Here is an 18,722-nt window from a genome sequence, read left to right as displayed (position 1 = left end):
TTCGAAAGCGGGGGAGGTTTACTTATGTGTGTAAAAGTACTCGCACATTGTCTTCGTATGACGCGGCGTCTCGGTCACTACTAAGCGTTCGAGCTTAAGCATACAAAGACATTCTTCTTATACTTGTACACACACGAGTATAACTCACCCGCTTTCGTAAGCACCTCAATTGAGTCAAATTTAGCTACTACTTCAACAAAACCGCCCCAAAATACAACCCTTAAGAACCATTGAAATCAATATCCTCCAAGGGTTTATAAATGTCACTGTGAGTGCCCTCAGTACTGCTGACGTCATTTGTGACGTCACAAGGGGAGTGATGGATGGTCAAGTCTTGACATGTATTTAAAACTTGGCTGTGTAGTGTATGCGAAGTCACTGGGCGATCGTCGATCAAATTCATATGGGTTACTTACAAGGGTCAGGTAAAAAGGAGTATTATGTTTTTGTTTGTGTTGTTTTCTTCTACTGAACTTTGAGTGATTGAATGTATTGAGATTTATGTATCATTGGAAAGATTGCATCTGTCTGTTGATATTAAGATGTTTACATTAGAGACGATGATGGGGGTCGATTGGGACTTTGCAATCAGGGGTCAATTAATTACATAGAATTCTTTAAAGAAGTAAAAACTTATAATGACTATTTGATAAATAGTGGCACAACATTATATAAAAACCCCTATTTCGGTACAAAAAATCTTTAATAATTAAACATATGCAAACAAATAAGTCAGTCTTTCAGTTCATTGAACTTACCCCACGAATTTCGAGTTCCATCAAAACGGGGAAATCTGACTGTCTGTATTTTGTCAAGGGTTCCCAGTTCAATTTCCTGTAATAGGGTGAAAATGTCCCGGCGTTCATTACGCCCCATGGTCACACTACTTCGGGACAAAGTAATCAACTTATCTTACATACCCAGAACTTGATAAGATAAAATCAATTATTCTTAGTGCACAAGTCTGATCGAGATTGGTTCGGGATTAAAAAAGTTTTTCGTTGACTGTCATTTGAACATCTTTGACAGTCGTTGCGTATAGTCAGAAGCCAGTAGGTAAAACTGACAACCAGTCCTACCAAGGCCAAGGCCGACCCCAGCATAGTTGGAAAAAGGTTAGGCAGATGATGATGATGACACCGATGTATAAAGCTACGCTAATATGTATGTACTCGTAAATAATTTTCATACATACTGTGACTAGTATGAAAACCCAAAACATAATAATGCCGCCGATCCTTCAATATCAAAGACAAACATAAAGAAAGAGGGTCTAACTGATCAATCAAAGGAGACGTCTTGTATAATGCTTCTTATTCAAACAAGCCTCTTATTAAAATTAAACAACTTTAATTTTGAAAATAAATAGGTATGAGACCATTTTTTCCATGGAAAAATCTGTAAAACATTACTGTATGTATGTAGTAATCATTTCATTATGTTAACGCAGAGACAAAACCAGGCTAATCTTTTAAGAGAAATATCTTACACCATTAACCATTTTTTCGTAAGAAAATTCTCATTAAGACCGCCATTAATATTCATAACTTAAAAAACAAAGTATGAACAGACAGCAAGGCAAATGGGCCGTAGACAAACAAAACTCCCCCTTCTACCCAGAGACTACAAACAGTTGACGCTTGACAAATAGCATACTTGTCTATGGTACAGCAATGGCGGCGGCGGTTTTGTGAGAGATTCCTTTTTTAAATGTTTTCTTTTTAACGGCGAAGTATTGTGCGGTTTTGGGTTGTTCTGAAGTTAGTTTTTTTTTCTTTTTAAAGAATTTTTCGTGAAATGTAAAATATTGTACTTTTCATTTTCATTTAGTGGTAACTGTTTATTTTAATGATACTAGCTTCTGACAAGCGTTTCATCAGCACATCGTTGCAACAGAAAAAAAGTTGCTCAAACGTGATTAAAACTTAGCTGTTAGTCTTTCCCAATAAATGTATCTAATACTTTCAGCGGAATCAGTCCACTAGAGTAGAAATCCTGACATTACCCAGTTCAATAAATACAATTTTAGGAAAAATATGTACCTAGCGATAATACCGCAATACAATTGTTTTATGCCTTGGATTTCCGCAAAGTAACGCCTGATTCCGTAATCTAATATTAGTAAAGACAAAGGCCATAAGATTTCTACCTACCTACAGGTCATAGCCACATAATGAAAGCCTAACTAGGCAGACAAATCTATAACGAACTGGGTCACATCTTGCTGACGTGTTCCTCCGGACGCTCTCAGGATATCGATCTGCAGCTCACAGCCTCAAGGCATCCTCTATTGAGAACTGATAGGTTTTGTTTGAGGAATAATCACGAAGTTGTTTGCGAATAGTTGTGTATTTAAAGATGTAATAAAGCAATACGTTTTATGTCATTGTAAAGAACTCATTTATATAAGTCAAAATTTATTTGACACTTAAATAGTAGAGTAGACTTAAATAAATGCCGAACACAATAAAAAGTGTGAATATTACTATCATTACATTTATAAAACAAAGTCTTGTACCGGGTCTGTCAAAAACTGAACACATCAAAATCAGTCGATTTGATCGAATCCACGAATTTAACAACGACTTTGTGATAAAAAAAAAAACCAAACTAGTGAATTTGCCTCATACGACCGACAATAATCTCAATATGGAGTTTGTCTGTTGGTTTCAAAAAGACTCTGGAACTACTGAAACAATTTGAAAAAATATTTCACTGTTGGGAAGCTACATTATCCCCGTGTGACATAGACTATACAACATGTAACTTAATTAACGCTCATCCTGAAATTAGTTTGTTCAGAATCGTTTACTGAATCGATTTATATCATTTTTAATATAGGTAATTTTTTATCCCAAAAATAATTAAAACTACGGAAATTATTGTCATATTAACCCTGTACAGTCAAAACAAATTCAAATAGACCGTAACTCAAAGTAATAAGACTTCGTGTATTGTCGGCTTTCCGTAGTTTCGTTATGTTGTGTCGAGTCGAGCGGCGCGCGGCGCGATATTTGCGTGCGTAGTAGTATGACCAAAAAGTTCTCCAAGAATTGGTATAACTAATTTAGTAAATAACAATGCATATACATGTTAAATTAAAAATTCAGTGTATGTATTATGATTATAACATAATATTCTAATTGGGGTGTTTGAGGGTGTGCGTTAATTACGTTACATGTTGTATTTTATCGGGTACAGAAAGCAGTTTCCAGGACAGAGTTGAAGCTGCAGGAAAAAACTAGTAGTTGTCCATTGATATACAAAAACTATATCAATGTTTTTGTTATAAAAATCAATGACCGTACCGAACTACTATCACGATATTTTATTTGCTGTAAAAATAACACGTCATTTTTATTTAATTTACATACATATCTGGAAAGTTGAAATAAATGCATACTGCATGTTATGGTAGCACGATTATTATGCACCCCATAAGATGAGGGATGTCACAGAATTTTAATAGAGTAGTAGAGGTAGTTTTTTAAGCCGTGACTATGAGAAAATGTTGAGTCCTTACAAAACTCTTCTTAGGTCTTCGATGCCCATTTTTTTGTCGTCAACTTGGGAACTCCAGTTTGCAAATTCTGCCAATAAGTGAAAATAAAATGATGGTTTAGAAATATCAATTTCACAATTTGAACCTTAAATTTTCTCAAACTTTTACTGTAAGGCAAACTTTCCAAATGGTTCTAACGTAAATAAACACAACTTTCAATAGCAAATTAATTAACGAGCCTATTTGAATGCCTATTGCTAGACCGCATTGTGGTCCAGCAAACGCGTCGACGCGCAGCCATTTTGTGGTTAGACATCCAATCAGATGGCTGATGGCTTCAGTCCTGTACTATAGACGAGAAAATATTTAAATATTCCACCCCCATTCTGAAGTTAGGTCCTTCCCGTATAAATAGGAATAAATGGAAAAGTAACTCAGTCTGTCGAGCTTCCAAGCCAAAACTATTGAGCTTTTAAATCGGTTTAGATAGTCACAGATAGTTTAGTTAGAGCCTGAGAAAGGACATAGGCAAAGACATTGACTATTGCCTTAAATCTCTTTGGACACAAGCTTAATGTTACCCGGTTGCTATTCTAGGCTAAGAACCTAGTTTCTCTAGGACGTGGGCGCAAGCGGATTGCAAACTTTTCTAATAAATGACAACAGTTGTCCCTCTCACAACAATAACAATATAATATCTGACACAACGGGACAAAGGGACTATTTCTATTGTATATAGTGATCGGGGACAATGCGAAACATATCACCCCCTGATGACGTCACAGGGAGGCAGCGATGTAAAAGTAGAGCAGGCGACATTATTACACGTAAGCGAGCTAAATAGGATTTAGCGTTTTTCTTTTATTTTATGGATTTTTTTGCATTTTATTTGCAACTTAGTCTACGTGTATTTAGGGTTTACAAGCTGCTGACTTAATTGATAAGAGCTCAATCAAGTTTTTGTAAAGGAGAAAATAAATAGTACCTACAGGGATTTTGTTGAAAAGAAAACTAACTACTTACTCTGAAATTCTTTGAATGGCAATACTTTGAACAAGACTATGGCCATATTTTTGTCATATGTTAGCTTGTTTTTTATCTAAACATAAAGAAGTTAATAACTGATTTATTTATTTAAAAAAATGAGTGGCCTGTTCACTGTTTCTTGTTGTACCAATTGGATTTAATATTGGTAAGTAGATACTTAAAGTCGTTTCCAGTGACACCAAGCAGCTAGTTTTAAATAAATATAGTTAAAAAGTTCTACCAAGTAAACTCCCGTTAGATGGTAAACCCGATAACTTTAACCCTCCGTTATTAGAGAGATTGTACCCCTAACCAACAGTTACGAACCTCAGTTAAAGGGAAACGACATGGTTTATGCATGAGTTATGCGGTTTTTTGAGAAAGTTCATACTTTTAAATTGACTTTTATTATAATGTTTCTTTTTTAAATTAAGATTTGCAAGTCAAGCTGGGGCTGTAAAAGTTGGGAAGTGTTTTACAAATTACCTACTTATGATTTGTAGTAAAACTTTTCAAAAAAAAGGTTGCGAGTCCCCACAAACTGCAGGCAATTTTTTTTAGTTAAATCAATCAATGTATTTACTCGGTATGATGTCGACTAAATATCTTCTCATTGTAATGTGCGTACTACCATCCATCTTCATACTGAGTTTTATGAGCCCAAAAAAACTATCGGCCGCATACAAGTTTGCAGTATGCGGATAGTCTTAGATTTCAAGCAAGACTATTTACTATTTTACCTATTTCTCTATTTGTCTCTCTATTATGATGTAGGTGGGTAAAATAGACACCTAAAATTAAAACTAATTGCAGAAAAAACTAGACCAATTTTCCAAAAGCCTGCTATTCAGCTAATAACTAACTAATTAGTATCGTGTCTCCCGATGATTAACCCTAAAAGCCTTGACAACACCTCGATGTCGCCAATTATGACTTCATATTAGCATTAATTGAATTAAAACGGGTCGTTAGCAGTCAACTTACGGTGACGTGGTTAATAAGGGCTTGGTGAACCCATTTTGTATTTTGGTTTGGTTAAAAAGGTTTTGTTTTTCAAGGTTGTGTTTTTAGAGGTGTTTGTGTTTGGTAATAGCTAATTTTGCTAGAGAGCTGAGCACAGCTCAGAGCACATTCTATCTGACTAATTGGAAAGCCGTTTCCCAACTATGTTGGGCTCGGCTTGCAGTCTAACTCGATGCAGCTGAGTACGCAGTGTTTTGCAAGGAGTGACTGACAGATAATCAGTCACTCCTCAAACTAGTTACCCGGGCAACCCAATACCCCTAGGTAAGATTGCTTGTTAGACTTACTGACTTCTGACTACCCGTAACGACTGTCAAAGATGTTCCAATGACAGCCGGGACCTACAATTTCAACAATTTTTACAACCCTCCGCAACACGGTTCATTTTCCATACTCTTCATTACGAAAGCTAAATAGTATTTGCTATGTAAAAAATTTCAGTGAACATCGCTGATGATGACTGATCAAAAGTGCAAAATAAACTAGATATAAACACATAATTGAACCCCAGTTCAAACCTTACAGTTTCTCATTATTCAAATACCTGTGCCGTGCACTTTTATATCCAATCAAATCCAGTCCCGTAAGAACATAAGTATGTGCCATGAAGCCATACTTTATAAGCTACAAAAGAGTCAAGGCCGGATTTAATAGCCCGACAAATTGTATGAGCGCACACCCAGTGCCCTTAGGCTCTCATCAGGTTACAAAACCTTCAGATTTATTAAAGGTTATTAATAGGTTTGATATATTGTAATTAGGGATATTTTTGGAAGGAGGCTTGAATTTAAATTACAGCCACACAGGTCTGACGATTATGTTAAGCAATGCTCGTCATGATAATATGAAGAAGAAGCGCCGACTTCTCCGCCCTCTCGTCATGACGAGTTCCTGAGTTTCGTAAAGCACGTTAAATTGATGGGTCCTCGCTGTAATTTCAATATCGTGTGTATTTTAATATAATAATGTGGTTTAAAAAAGTACTATCTCTGGGTTCATACCAGTTCATACCATCAACGGTTTTAAGATGGTGGTTAATCTCTAAAGCCGGTGCCTTTAAAGACTAGGTTTTATAATAATGTGAAAAGTCTTAACCCTTTCTAAACAAGCTTTCTTCAGAATTCATTTCATGCTCCGCAGCAATACAAACCGCAGTCAAATGTACTTAGTTCTGAAGAGTTAAGCTGAACTCTTAAAAGGTCATCCGTTGAACTATCGTTGTGACCAACTGACTGTACAACAAACTAAGTTACTTATATAGCTAATAATTCTGTCATAATTACAATGTTTGTACCTAACTACTGACTTTAATCTTTTTAACCGACAAAAAACGGAGGTTCTCAAGTAACGTAGTGTTCTCAAGTTTAATGTAAAAAGAGAGATACCTATATAGAAAATGTAACATTAATCCAAACTAATATTATAAATGCGAAAGTAACTCTGTCTGTCTGTCTGTCTGTCTTTTCTTCACGCCTAAACTACTGAACCGATTTGTGTGAAATTTGGTACAGACATAGTTTGAAACTTGAGAAAGGACATAGGACAGTTTTTATTACAAAAAAAATAAAAATAAAATTATTCCGGACATATAGCGCCATCTATTGGTCAAATCAAAAATCTGCTGGTAGTCACTATTCCACGCGAACGAAGTTGCGGGCAAAAGCTAGTTGATTTAATAAAACTTTGGATATTGCTTTTACACATTATTTTTACAAAATATGGATCAATATGGATAAGTAGCTAATAAATAATCAATACCTTACATTTTTCGGAGATCTTTCGTTAATAAATAATAATTATGTTTATTTCATTAATTTTGCGACAACAGCAGAAAACTGTGGTTGGTAAAATAACTAATATATGACGTTGCGCCTGCGTCTCACGAGCGTAAAAAGGCCAACGTGTTGACTCAAGTGTGAAAAACATTTTTTTTATAAGATATGCGCTTTTATTTTTAAAGGCTCAAATACCATTTATGCAAATATGGAGAAAATATACGTAATCTAATAATAGTACCTATTGTATTAAATGTGTACGGCCACACGAGCAAAAGTTTTCAAAGGAAACTGATAAAAATGTTACTTATTTGTTATTTTTAATAAATGGTCAACATTCTTATATACACCAAATTTCTCTTTTTCTTTGTCTATCAAAGTAGACGGAAAAATAAATAAACATAAATTACATTCAAAGAAAATACATGTAAATTAAATATTTTAAAGTCTTTAATTATTTCGCCATTGTAGGTACTGAATGCACTAAGAAAAATGGCATTTAGATATAGATACGATTAGCATTTAGTTAAGTAAAAAAAATAAAAGGACACCTCCAAAATGCCAAAATGTCAGCATTTATTTTTAAGTAACTCTAAAAATAAAAATATGCATAGTGAACTATTACATAACTCCCAGGTGGGCAATTCTGGAGGCCAATGTCCTTGACACGAGCTAGCAAAGCCAGCGCCGCGACGTTGCGGCAAAATCCCACCACTCACCTGGTTCGGCGTCGCAGTTTCCGTCGTCATGTCGACCTCCACCGACGCCAGTCTACTCCTCTTCTTTCTTTTGTGACATGTACAACAGTCTACGAACGAGGACAGCGTAAAACTACCCTTGAATCAAACCGACATCGCCGAAATATCGATTTTAAACGTCCCACCACTCGCGTACAAAATAGCTCAATTCAAAGTCCTCACTAACATTCTCGATCCGAAAACAGATTTGAATAAAGAACTAAAACTAAGATATCGATTAGGTTCTATATTCGAAATGAAACGCGCGGCTCGCGATCCGCCATTTTCCTTCCGTATTCGAATTCCTTGATTGGACGTATCACAATAAGAGTTTTCTTTTGGAAAATGACAGCTAAAACTACGAAACACTAAGCAACAATTAAAGCTGAAATTATACACTGCTTTATAAATATAAATAGATACGTTTTAAACTGTTTAAATAATTGTTTTTCGTACAAGTTGTTGCGTTTGGTTGTTCACCACGGGGGTGTAGAAGAATTTTGCCGGCTCGGACAAGTGCGCTGGGTGGGGTGGCGCGCCGCTTCTGCGGCTGCGCGGGGGTGTGTCCATGTGTGCGTGATTTGCGTGTACCATTACCAGCTTGTTCTGACCCTCGCGTCCCTCTCTGTTCTAGTACTTCAACAGTACAATTAGGGGTGTCGATTCTCGGTAGTAAGGTTCAAGTTAGAGTGGTACAGTTGCATGTATTAATACAATCGATAATGTAGACTCAGATGGTAGGAAATATCAGACAGAGAGGGGCCTACGAAGCTTGGTACAGAATCGCACAGCAGACAATGCTGTTTATAGGCAAAAAGGCTGTGCTAAAAAAGTTAGGTGCGAAATAAGCCTGGCTTTTAAAATGGCCGGCGAGGCCTAAGCTAGGGCTTATCCATACATACGTTAGATATGAGCGAACTATGTTGTATGTGAAATGCTATTACGTCGTGTCTCGCCATCTCGTCGCAGATAAATACATGATCCCCGGGGAGGACGAAGCGTTTACCCCGTTATAATGATTTCAGGGAAATGGGAGTACCTATGCATCATGAATCATATTTAGCAAGAATTTCTCTGTTTCTTGATAGTTTTGTACGACCAGTAGATATTTTACTCATTATTCCCATAGTGTTGTTTGTTTAAAATTGAATCCACTAATCTCAGGAACTAACATTCGGATTTTTAAGGCTAGTAGGCTTTTTTTTATTCGGATGCGCAAAGAAATTCCTAAAAGGATGTGGGCAAAACGGGATGGATGGATTGTGTGAAAGACGATATGGTAGCAAAAAGTGCTTCTTATGAGATAACGTCAAATTCCCATTTGACATTACTTTCGTAGCTAAGAAAAGGAAGAGATGCTAGGCCGACACCAAATAAGGAATTGCGATAAGCGCTTAGTAGGTATCTAACATTTGTAATGATGATTGCGAGTTTAACTGAAGAACATACATTGTTGCATTTTAACATGATGCTTTTTGGTTCTGAAGATATTTGCAGTAGATTTGCAACCGACAGATTGGGTAGACTCGCAAATTGCTTCAGAAACTGAGTAATTATTTTGTGAACTCACATGATAGGTCGTCTAGACATATAGATTGCTCTATAATTTAAAAGTACGAAGGAAAACAACACCGCATATAAAGTGACACGACCTGCTATAGTAGGGTTCATGGATTAGGGGATTACAGGATACGAAACTCCAGGTGTTCGAGCCTTTACTAATGGAGCGTTTTTATCAAACCAGCCAATGCTGCCTGTCAAACCCACCTATCAAATTCTTTCAGAGGGAATGACGAGAAAACGCGCCTGTTTATATACCACAAAAACCAAAAAATAATATAAAGATGCTGTAGACAGCAATGCCAGAAAATTAGTAATGAAGATACCTATAGCTTTTATTGCCACTACCGTTTTGTTGATAGTAAAAAGGATAGGCTACTGGGAAAATTTTAATGTTGCAAGTAACTTAAAAAAAAAAAAGTTCATACAACGTTTAGTCCAATGGAATGCTATAAATTCCGCCAATACCTACTTTTTATCGCACCCCGTAACGCACCTACTTGACTGCATCAGTGTCATCATGTCTCAGGAAATCTCCCAAGTTTTCCCTTCCAGTGCTTATCATATTCTAAGGTGGAAGTTATGACTGTCCTCGGGATTTCCTTGCTGAATATTCAGAGGCACGTTGTCTACAAACCGTAGATACTACTCGCTCGAAATGCTACTGAAATTGTTTCTACCGTACAACGATATTCCTAGACACGCGTGGAAAGTACGTAGTTTTTTTTAAGTGCCTATGAGATTGAAAAAAGTTATAAGAACCTGATATTACCACTTAATGTACAATAATGATGTATATAGTCATAAATTATATCAATGTGATTTTTCAATGCTTTAGGAACTTAAATTAAGAAAGTACAGTTTTTAACACATTGCCAAAGTTACTTAAAAAGCACCAGGTTTGTTTAAAGAATGTAGAAAAAATAAAACAACTTTGGTTTGCTCAATCAGTTTTTTTTTTGTAATTAAAATTAAAGTCAGTTTTTACCAGCCTTCCAAGAAGGGCCTTGTCTCTCATAAAAGCCTATTTTTAGTCGAAAGCCCTGGCACTCATAAGTTAAAGGGTTAAAGGGGGAACTGAAGAACCCTTCAATAACCCCATCGACAATATCCATAGACTACAAACATGCATTGTTACACTACGCTTTTAAACACCCTCTTTATATTTTCAAGGGTATAGGAAAATTCAAAACTTTCAATTTTATATCTGTCCAGCGGGTGCTACTAAAATATACGTTTAAATAAAAACTACATTGAAGAGTAAATAACTGGCAGGCAAATGCAGTCTTGTTCTTATTTTGAAAATCCAAAAGCAAAAAATCCTGGCCGTAATCCGGTAAACGTTTGAATAAAGAAAAAGAAATCATATTTATGTATTCTGGCCATATTCCATAATCACGAAGCTTACTTATTTTTATGAATGAAACAAAAATAGACTGTAATCATACATATAAGACGTGGTTATTATTACTCAGAATACAATTATGAGATTTGGAAAATTATATCCAAACAATTTATTTGTGGAGCGTTCTTTGAATTAAGAACAAGGAATCGGAACAGCTGAATGTTTTCCCACGTAAGGGCGGCCTCATACAGCCGGAAAGTCTTCGTCAATTGAGTTTGGTTATTTTTGAAATTAAATTTCGGAATTTGGGCATCGCAATCGTATTGAGAAACCAGAATTATCGAAAAGAAAAGAGAGGGCTCTCTTTTCTTCCCTTTCAATACAGTGCAACGTAGAAAATTCAAAATCTTGGTACAGCTTCTATAATATGTTGAAGATATGAGAATTGAGTTAAAAATGCATAGAAATCTGAACGTTCAAATTCTTTCAGATTCTGCATTCAGAACAGACTTCATTAAAGATTAATCTGAAAATGTTTAATTCTGCTAAAATAAGAACGTGTTAGATAAAATTTGTGATGCATTGCTTGACTAATAATCTGAATTCAGAAAGCCATTCCGCCTGTATGATTCCGCCCTAAATACGTGTCAATTTTGGTATGGTTTGCTTCGAAGGGCATCGGTAACGAAATACGATATTCTAATGAAAGCGATAGGGATTTGACCTTTATTTATTCTTAGGGGATTCATTCGTAATTAGCTGCATATATTTGAGTTGATCGACCATGGCGACCTGTACCTACCAAAGTGAAAAAATAGTTTACGAAGACCAAACAGACTTACCTATTAAGAGGAGTAATAAGCGTAAAAACTAGGCAAATGGCACCAAAGAGTTGATCTTACCCAGAAGAACCGGTAAGAAACTCCATGGACACAAAAAAATGGGTTCGGTTAAGCAGCTCTTAAGAATATGAAAATGGAACATATATTAAAAACTTTTACTTCATCGTAATACCTTTTACATCTTCAGCACTACTTTACTTTTTCACTACTTTTGGACAACTATATTCATTTTGGCCTACATAGATTTAAAAACGCTATCTTCATCATACCCATAAAGAAAAGTCGGTGACCGCAAACTTATTACCTAGCGAGCACGACAAAACTTCACAAGACAAATGACAGACTGTCATGGCGTCTGACGCCCGCCGTGCGAACTTTATTAATATCATTTACATATAAATTCAGCTGTATCCAGGCGACGCTGGAAGCTTTTCATGTAATTAATAATTAGATAGTTCTTTTTGTACCTACTAGTTTATAGGGCTTTATGAGTTTTGTGTTTTAAGTTTTAAAGTAAATAGACAGGGTAAAAGGGTAAACAATTATAGCACCCAGACCTATTGTCGACCATAGTGGTTATTCTCTCTGGAGATCAAGTAGCTGCACAGGACATATTATTATACACATTTTCGCAGACACGGGTGTATTCCCTATTCCTTCACTCAGCCCGATGGGACGACAATCCGACACGACCGGAGAGAGATCAGGCGCAGGACCGACATTAACACGTGCTCTCCGAGGCCCGGGTGTATCAATCACCAACTTCCAGGCTCCGGGCTTTATTCAGCATTATCTCCTCATTACCAACAGCTAGAACACAAATAAAATGAATCACACATAACACCCACAGTAAAATAGCAAAGCAAACAAATCAAATTGCGATACAATTACGAACAATTACCCATTAAAATGCCATAACAATGATCTTCTATCCATCCATCATGGCTAATTCGTCATTCCCATAGAGAAATGGTGCAATCACGGGTTCTCATTCATGGTGAATAGAGTTCCGCATACCGGTGATGTAATTAAAAACCCTTTAAGTCTGTATTTAGATGCGGAGTTGGTAGCTACTGAAATAGAATTTGTCTAGACGCTGGGTAGAAGTAAGAGTGTTTGTTTGTATGTATGTAAAGGAAAAGTTGGGTAAATAATGAAAACTAATTCACCTAATAATCCTATGTATATGTAGAATGTGTTAATTATTTTAACTTTTTATAATTTCAAAACCTTAACGCTACCTATCATAAAAAAAATGTTTTATGTCATTTCAAATTCAAAAGTTTGTAATATTGCCTTATTTGTATACAAAACATGAAAAATAGTTAGCAATATGTCATAGTTATGTCCAAATAGCGCGATCATTTGCTTGTGTGAACTAGAAACATTTGTCATTCTCCGTGACCACTGCGGTCATCAATAATACTGACAACTCTCGAAGCCGTCATTTGTCTTTATTTGTATGCAAAACTATCTATTGCTACTCTCACAGATTACTACGAAAACTCACAAAAAAATCACAACATATTTGGCACAAAAATGTGTAGCAACAAAGCTATTAAAAAATGCTTACCCGAAAATATTTACACCCATTACTCTCTTACAATTCAGAAACGCACATTGATCGACAGCTCATCCTAAAATCCGCACCTACGCGAAATAATGCTAAAATACACACAATAAACGTCACCAAAACTTATCGTATACGGAACCCAAAGAAAACATCTGCACAATATCGATCTTTCGATACATCGATCGATCGAGGCGCATCGCCGACCGATGCCGGCTACGGCCGAACGCGATGCACTAACACGCGTTAATTTTAGCCAGTCTTACACGCGATGTCAAAGATATCGTACGATTATCGCGTACAAAGTTTTTAACTAGGCTGAATAAAAAAAATACCTTGACGAAAACAAATGACAGTGATTAGCGCGCGCATTTTTCATGTCTCGATGACAGTTGTAAAATTTAAAACAAGCGCGCGTTCTAGAACTCTTATTTAATCTGTGCTCAGTGATAAATATTGCTCCCAATTTACGGATTTAAATAGCTTTGATAAAAACATTGGAACGAAAAAAAAATGGTGCGTAAATGAAGAATGAACGGAAAGTGACGAGTGATCGTTCTTAAAACACGTTGATTAGCTTTACACGGAAAAGCGATGTTTTTCATCAACGTTTAGGTACTCGGAGTTATTTTTATGAGTGAAAATCCAACGTATTCTGTGTTTCGCGTACCAACCGAGTTGGTTCAGTAACGTTGTGGTCGCGGTTTCGAAAGTTTATTCGTATCGGTTACTGGGTCTTTAAAAACGATGTCTCGAAGTTCCATTCTTCTTTTTATATCGTCGTCTGTTTAGTGGTTGTGTGGTGAATTTTTATTGTTGTTTTAAAAAGTGCTTTTTCTGTGTTTTATTTGGATTTTGCTCCGACTGTTCTTCGCGGAGTTTCTTAAACATTCAGGTACGGTTAATTTTATTCAGGCCAGCTGTTTTAGTTATGCTTTTATGATTGTTTACATACGATTTGATGCGTGGAGGGTAAAATTGAATGATATTATAAACTACAGATGTAACTCGTTTTATCAACACATTTTCCTTTTATTTGTGTTCAAAAAGTCTAGTGACAGAGTTTTAATATTGAAAAAAAAGTATTTTTCTTTATTCTTTCGCAATTCGTACTTGATTATTTTTATGGTTATTTATTTATGGAACATTCTTATTTTCAATCATTAAAGTAAGAAAATTTAAGTTTCGCGTGCCATCACAATATAAAAAAAAATTACGAAGCAAAGAAAAACAAAATACCCGCGTTTTGAACTTCGAACAACCCGCTCATTGCGACTCAAACTTTCCGTCATCACAAACTATGGATTATCAATTTCAGTAAGGTATAGACGCCAGCAGGTCAACCTACCCGAATCTGTCAAATTTCACCAATCTAACGTTAAACTTCCACCATCGTAATAAGATTGAAAATCTATTGAAGAAAGACAGATTGAACTAGTCTGTACAAAACATAAAATTCGCTCCAGATTTTTACGCCTTAGTTCATGGGTTCATAAAGTATCAATATCTGAGTAAATGGCTATGGAACGAGACAGGGCAATTAAACGCAATGTTACTAGCACTTAGAACTTTAGTTAGAGCATAAACTTAACGATCTGTACTTCCATTAATTAATTTTCTCAGTAACTACAATTATGTTGGTTTGGTCTTTTTCCTGAATAGATACCTATGACTACTTATTTATACGATAGAGATTAGTATAAGAGCATTTAAGAACAAGATCTATTTATTGATAAAGAAAAAGGTAAGCTCCTTTGACACCTTTTTTTTGAACTACGTCAAAAATCATCAAATGACCCCTCCGGCTGTGGGTTAGCAGCGGTGAGGGAGTGTCAGACTCTTACTGAATAAAAACCGTCGTGTTCCGTCGTAGGCCTTTTATGTACCAGGGCCGCGGTAACTCTTTCGAAGAATCCCGCAGCCCCGGCAGGCCTTGGCCCTGCTAGGCCCTGCTGGAGCTCCCTTGACACCTCATGGCAAATTCTGTTACGTTATTTTCACACTTTCTGGTGCATATAAACCTTTATTCTCACAGTTAATTTACTCTAAAAACGTTCCTTTTTTACTGTATATACGTGGAGAGGAATGTTTACGTTAAAACTTTACAAAACTAGCAAATACCCATAACACTTTATTCTCACAGTTAATTTAGTCTAAAAACGTTCTTCTTTTTGTATGTACGTACATAGAAGCATGTATACGAAACCGAATAGTTCACGATGTTAGAATTACATTTGTAAACATACGGTAACGTAGTCGGCCGAATGGCTGCGCGTGCGTCACTCAAGATTTTTATCATTACTATCTTCCTGTTTAATCTACGGTTTTGTGTTAACACTTCGGATAAGCAGGGCTTAGGGATCTGGTGTAATAAAGCCGTCATCGTTTTTCACCTATTTATTGTGTAAATGGTGCTGAAAATCATCAACGACGACAGAAATTTTACAGTCAGTATTATCTCTATCACTAACGGTCGTTCCCATATTCTATCTATCTGCGGATTTGCTTATTAGAGATAGGAATTGGACATTATCCTCATACAATGATAGATAGAATATTGAAAACGGCCGTTAAAGCGCTTTCACAGTAGCGAATTTTCCAATCGGAAGTAGTCAAAAGTCTAACGTAGACGGGCTAAAAAATCCGCCAGTATGAAAGGGCTTTAACTTTTATAGACAAAGATTATTGCAAATCAAATAAATACAATTTTGAAAGGAATTCAATAAACCCTATTTACCTACCATTATAATAATTACATAGGTAGGTACTTAATTACAAATATAATGATAAATAAAAGAAGGCTCATTTAATAACTCATCTCATTAACATTCATCTCACTTGGGAATAGCGGGTGAGAAAAAACCAATCTTTATCACAGAACACCTATCACCGTCTAACAAGGCTCTTCATGCCGCTGCAAGAGTGAAAGCTAAAGCCCTCGGATATATGTTCGTTTGGGTGAGAGGCGGCCGTATTTTAATGCGTAAGGACAGCACTTCCGAGTATAAGGTTATCAAGGATAAGACTTGCCTTGAAAAACTCGTGTGAATGTTATTTGGCCTGTGCAACTTTCATGTTTTTTAGTTTAAGTCTTTAACAATGCTGAATATATTTTATCAGAATGTTAGGGGGTTACGTAGTAAAACACATAATTTTCTGACCTCTGTGAGCATAGCGAATTATGACTTAATAATATTGACGGAGACTTGGCTGAATAGCAATGTGTATACTAGTGAATTGTTTGATGATAGGTATATTGTGTACAGGAGAGATAGAGAGACTGCAACTTTTAGTCGCAAAAAAGACGGTGGGGGAGTATTGATTGCCGTATTAAAAAAATATAATTCTCAAAGATTATCGTGCAGAGAGAGCAATTGTGAAGATATTTGGATATCTATCGACCTAAACACTAATATACCGCACCGGATAGAATTATGTGCAGTTTATCTTCCTCCACCGGTCACAAAATCAGTACTTGATTACTTCGTGGCAAATTGTAATAACTTTTTAGACAAATCAGATGCTTATGCTTGTGTCATTGGAGATTTCAACATTGCTAATATTGATTGGGTCGCAGTTAATAATTCTCTTCCAGTAAGCAACACATCTGCTCTTGGCGATGTGTTGACCGATTTTGTCGCTGTTAATAACTTCCAGCAATGTAACCATGTCACCAATGACAATGGCAGAATCCTGGATATCGTACTAACCAATATCCCATCTTGCAGTGTACAAAAAGCCATACCATTAAGTTCGATTGATCGTCATCACCCTGCTTTAGAAATACAGTTAACAAACATCAGAACAGTTAAACTAGAAGCTAACAAAAATAATGAACAGAGGGATTTCCATAAAACTGACTACGCACTTGTTAATGATCACTTAAATAGTATAAATTGGGACAAACAGTTTGGAAACTGTAAGACTGTAGACGATATGGTTAAGATATTTTACAACGAATTGGAAACAACCATCAAGTCTTACGTGCCACTAATTCGTAAAAAAAATAATAAGTACCCGACTTGGTTCAGTGTAAAATTAATAAAAATGCTAAAGGAAAAAAATAAAGTTAGGACACGTTTTAAAAAGTATCATAACCCGCTAGACGCTTTATCATTCAAATTATTAGCTAAACGTTGTGATCTACTTTCTAAAGAATGTTATAAATGTTACATAGATAAAGTGGAAAATTCCATAAAGTTAAATCCAAAGTATTTTTGGACGTTTATAAAAAATAAACGTGCTCGTGAGAGTAATTACCCAGCTACCATTACTAACGGATTTACTGAATCGTCAGATGGCACCGAAATTTGCAATTTATTTGCAACCGCATATGCAGAGGTTTATAACAGTAACCCCAAACCCCTAGACACCGTTAATCAAGCACATACTCAATGTGTTATTACTCATGACAATTTTTCAAACATAAAGGTGGGTAACGAAGCGATATTAAAAAAACTAAGTCAGTTGGATACATCCAAAGGTGCGGGTCCTGACGGGATACCTCCAAATTTTATAGTAAAATGTGCAAGAAGTCTTGTGGTTCCGCTGACGGCAATATTTAATAGATCTTTTAGCTCAGGACAATTTCCAAAAGCATGGAAGCTCGCTAAAGTGGTGCCCGTAATTAAAAGTGGTGATATTCATTTAGTTCAAAACTATAGACCGATTTCGATACTGTCCATCTTTGGTAAAGTCTTAGAATCCTTGCTCTGTCCTTATGTGCAGCGTTACTTTGAAAGATTCCTTAGTGAGGACCAACACGGGTTTGTTAAAGCTCGTTCGACATGTACAAATCTTGTTTCATATATAGAATTATTATCTGAAGCGGTGGACACTGGTATTCAGGTAGACGCTGTGTATACGGACTTCAGCAAGGCATTCGACAAAGTTTCCCATAAAATTCTAATAGAAAAGCTTTCCATGTACGGTGTTCATGGCGTACTTCTGAAGTGGTTCGAAACTTACCTGAGTGATCGAGAATTTTATGTTGTTATTAACGGTTTCCGCTCAGTCCGTTACGCTATTGCATCGGGTGTCCCGCAGGGGTCGCATCTGGGTCCTATTCTGTTCAATATATTCATAAATGATATCACTACATGCTTCCAAAATACCACTCCTTTTTTATTTGCGGATGATATGAAAATTGTAAGGGCAGTGACATCCCCACGAGATGCTGCCTTATTGCAAGAGGATTTGGATAGACTATCCGAATGGTGTTCCCAAAACCAAATGCAGTTGAATTGTGAAAAGTGTGTGCACATCAAGTTTAGCCGTAAACTGCGTAACATTGATACAACATACATCATAGGTAACACCCCGCTAGCGGAAACCAACTGTAT

The 18,722-nt window shown here is 36.2% G+C and overlaps 2 protein-coding genes across 2 annotated transcripts in view; one reads left to right on the top strand and one right to left on the bottom strand.

Moving 5' to 3' along the window:
• The window catches only part of LOC124642662 (ankyrin-2-like), a 65,896-nt gene extending 57,366 nt beyond the window's left edge, over positions 1 to 8,530 (bottom strand). The window contains exon 1 of the mRNA XM_047181249.1: positions 8,046 to 8,530. Coding sequence (XP_047037205.1) covers positions 8,046 to 8,075 — 30 coding nt within the window. The 5' untranslated portion in view covers positions 8,076 to 8,530. The remainder of the gene's footprint in view (positions 1 to 8,045) is intronic.
• Positions 8,531 to 13,659: 5,129 nt separating this feature from the next.
• The window catches only part of LOC124642583, a 70,200-nt gene continuing 65,137 nt past the window's right edge, over positions 13,660 to 18,722 (top strand). The window contains exon 1 of the mRNA XM_047181034.1: positions 13,660 to 14,275. The gene's annotated coding sequence lies outside the window, so the exon portion shown is untranslated. The remainder of the gene's footprint in view (positions 14,276 to 18,722) is intronic.

Source organism: Helicoverpa zea, chromosome 25 (genome assembly GCF_022581195.2).
Source record: "Helicoverpa zea isolate HzStark_Cry1AcR chromosome 25, ilHelZeax1.1, whole genome shotgun sequence".
Taxonomy (NCBI): domain Eukaryota; kingdom Metazoa; phylum Arthropoda; class Insecta; order Lepidoptera; family Noctuidae; genus Helicoverpa; species Helicoverpa zea.
The sequence above is the reverse complement of the archived record's forward strand: the minus strand, read 5'-3'. Positions and strand labels throughout refer to the sequence as shown.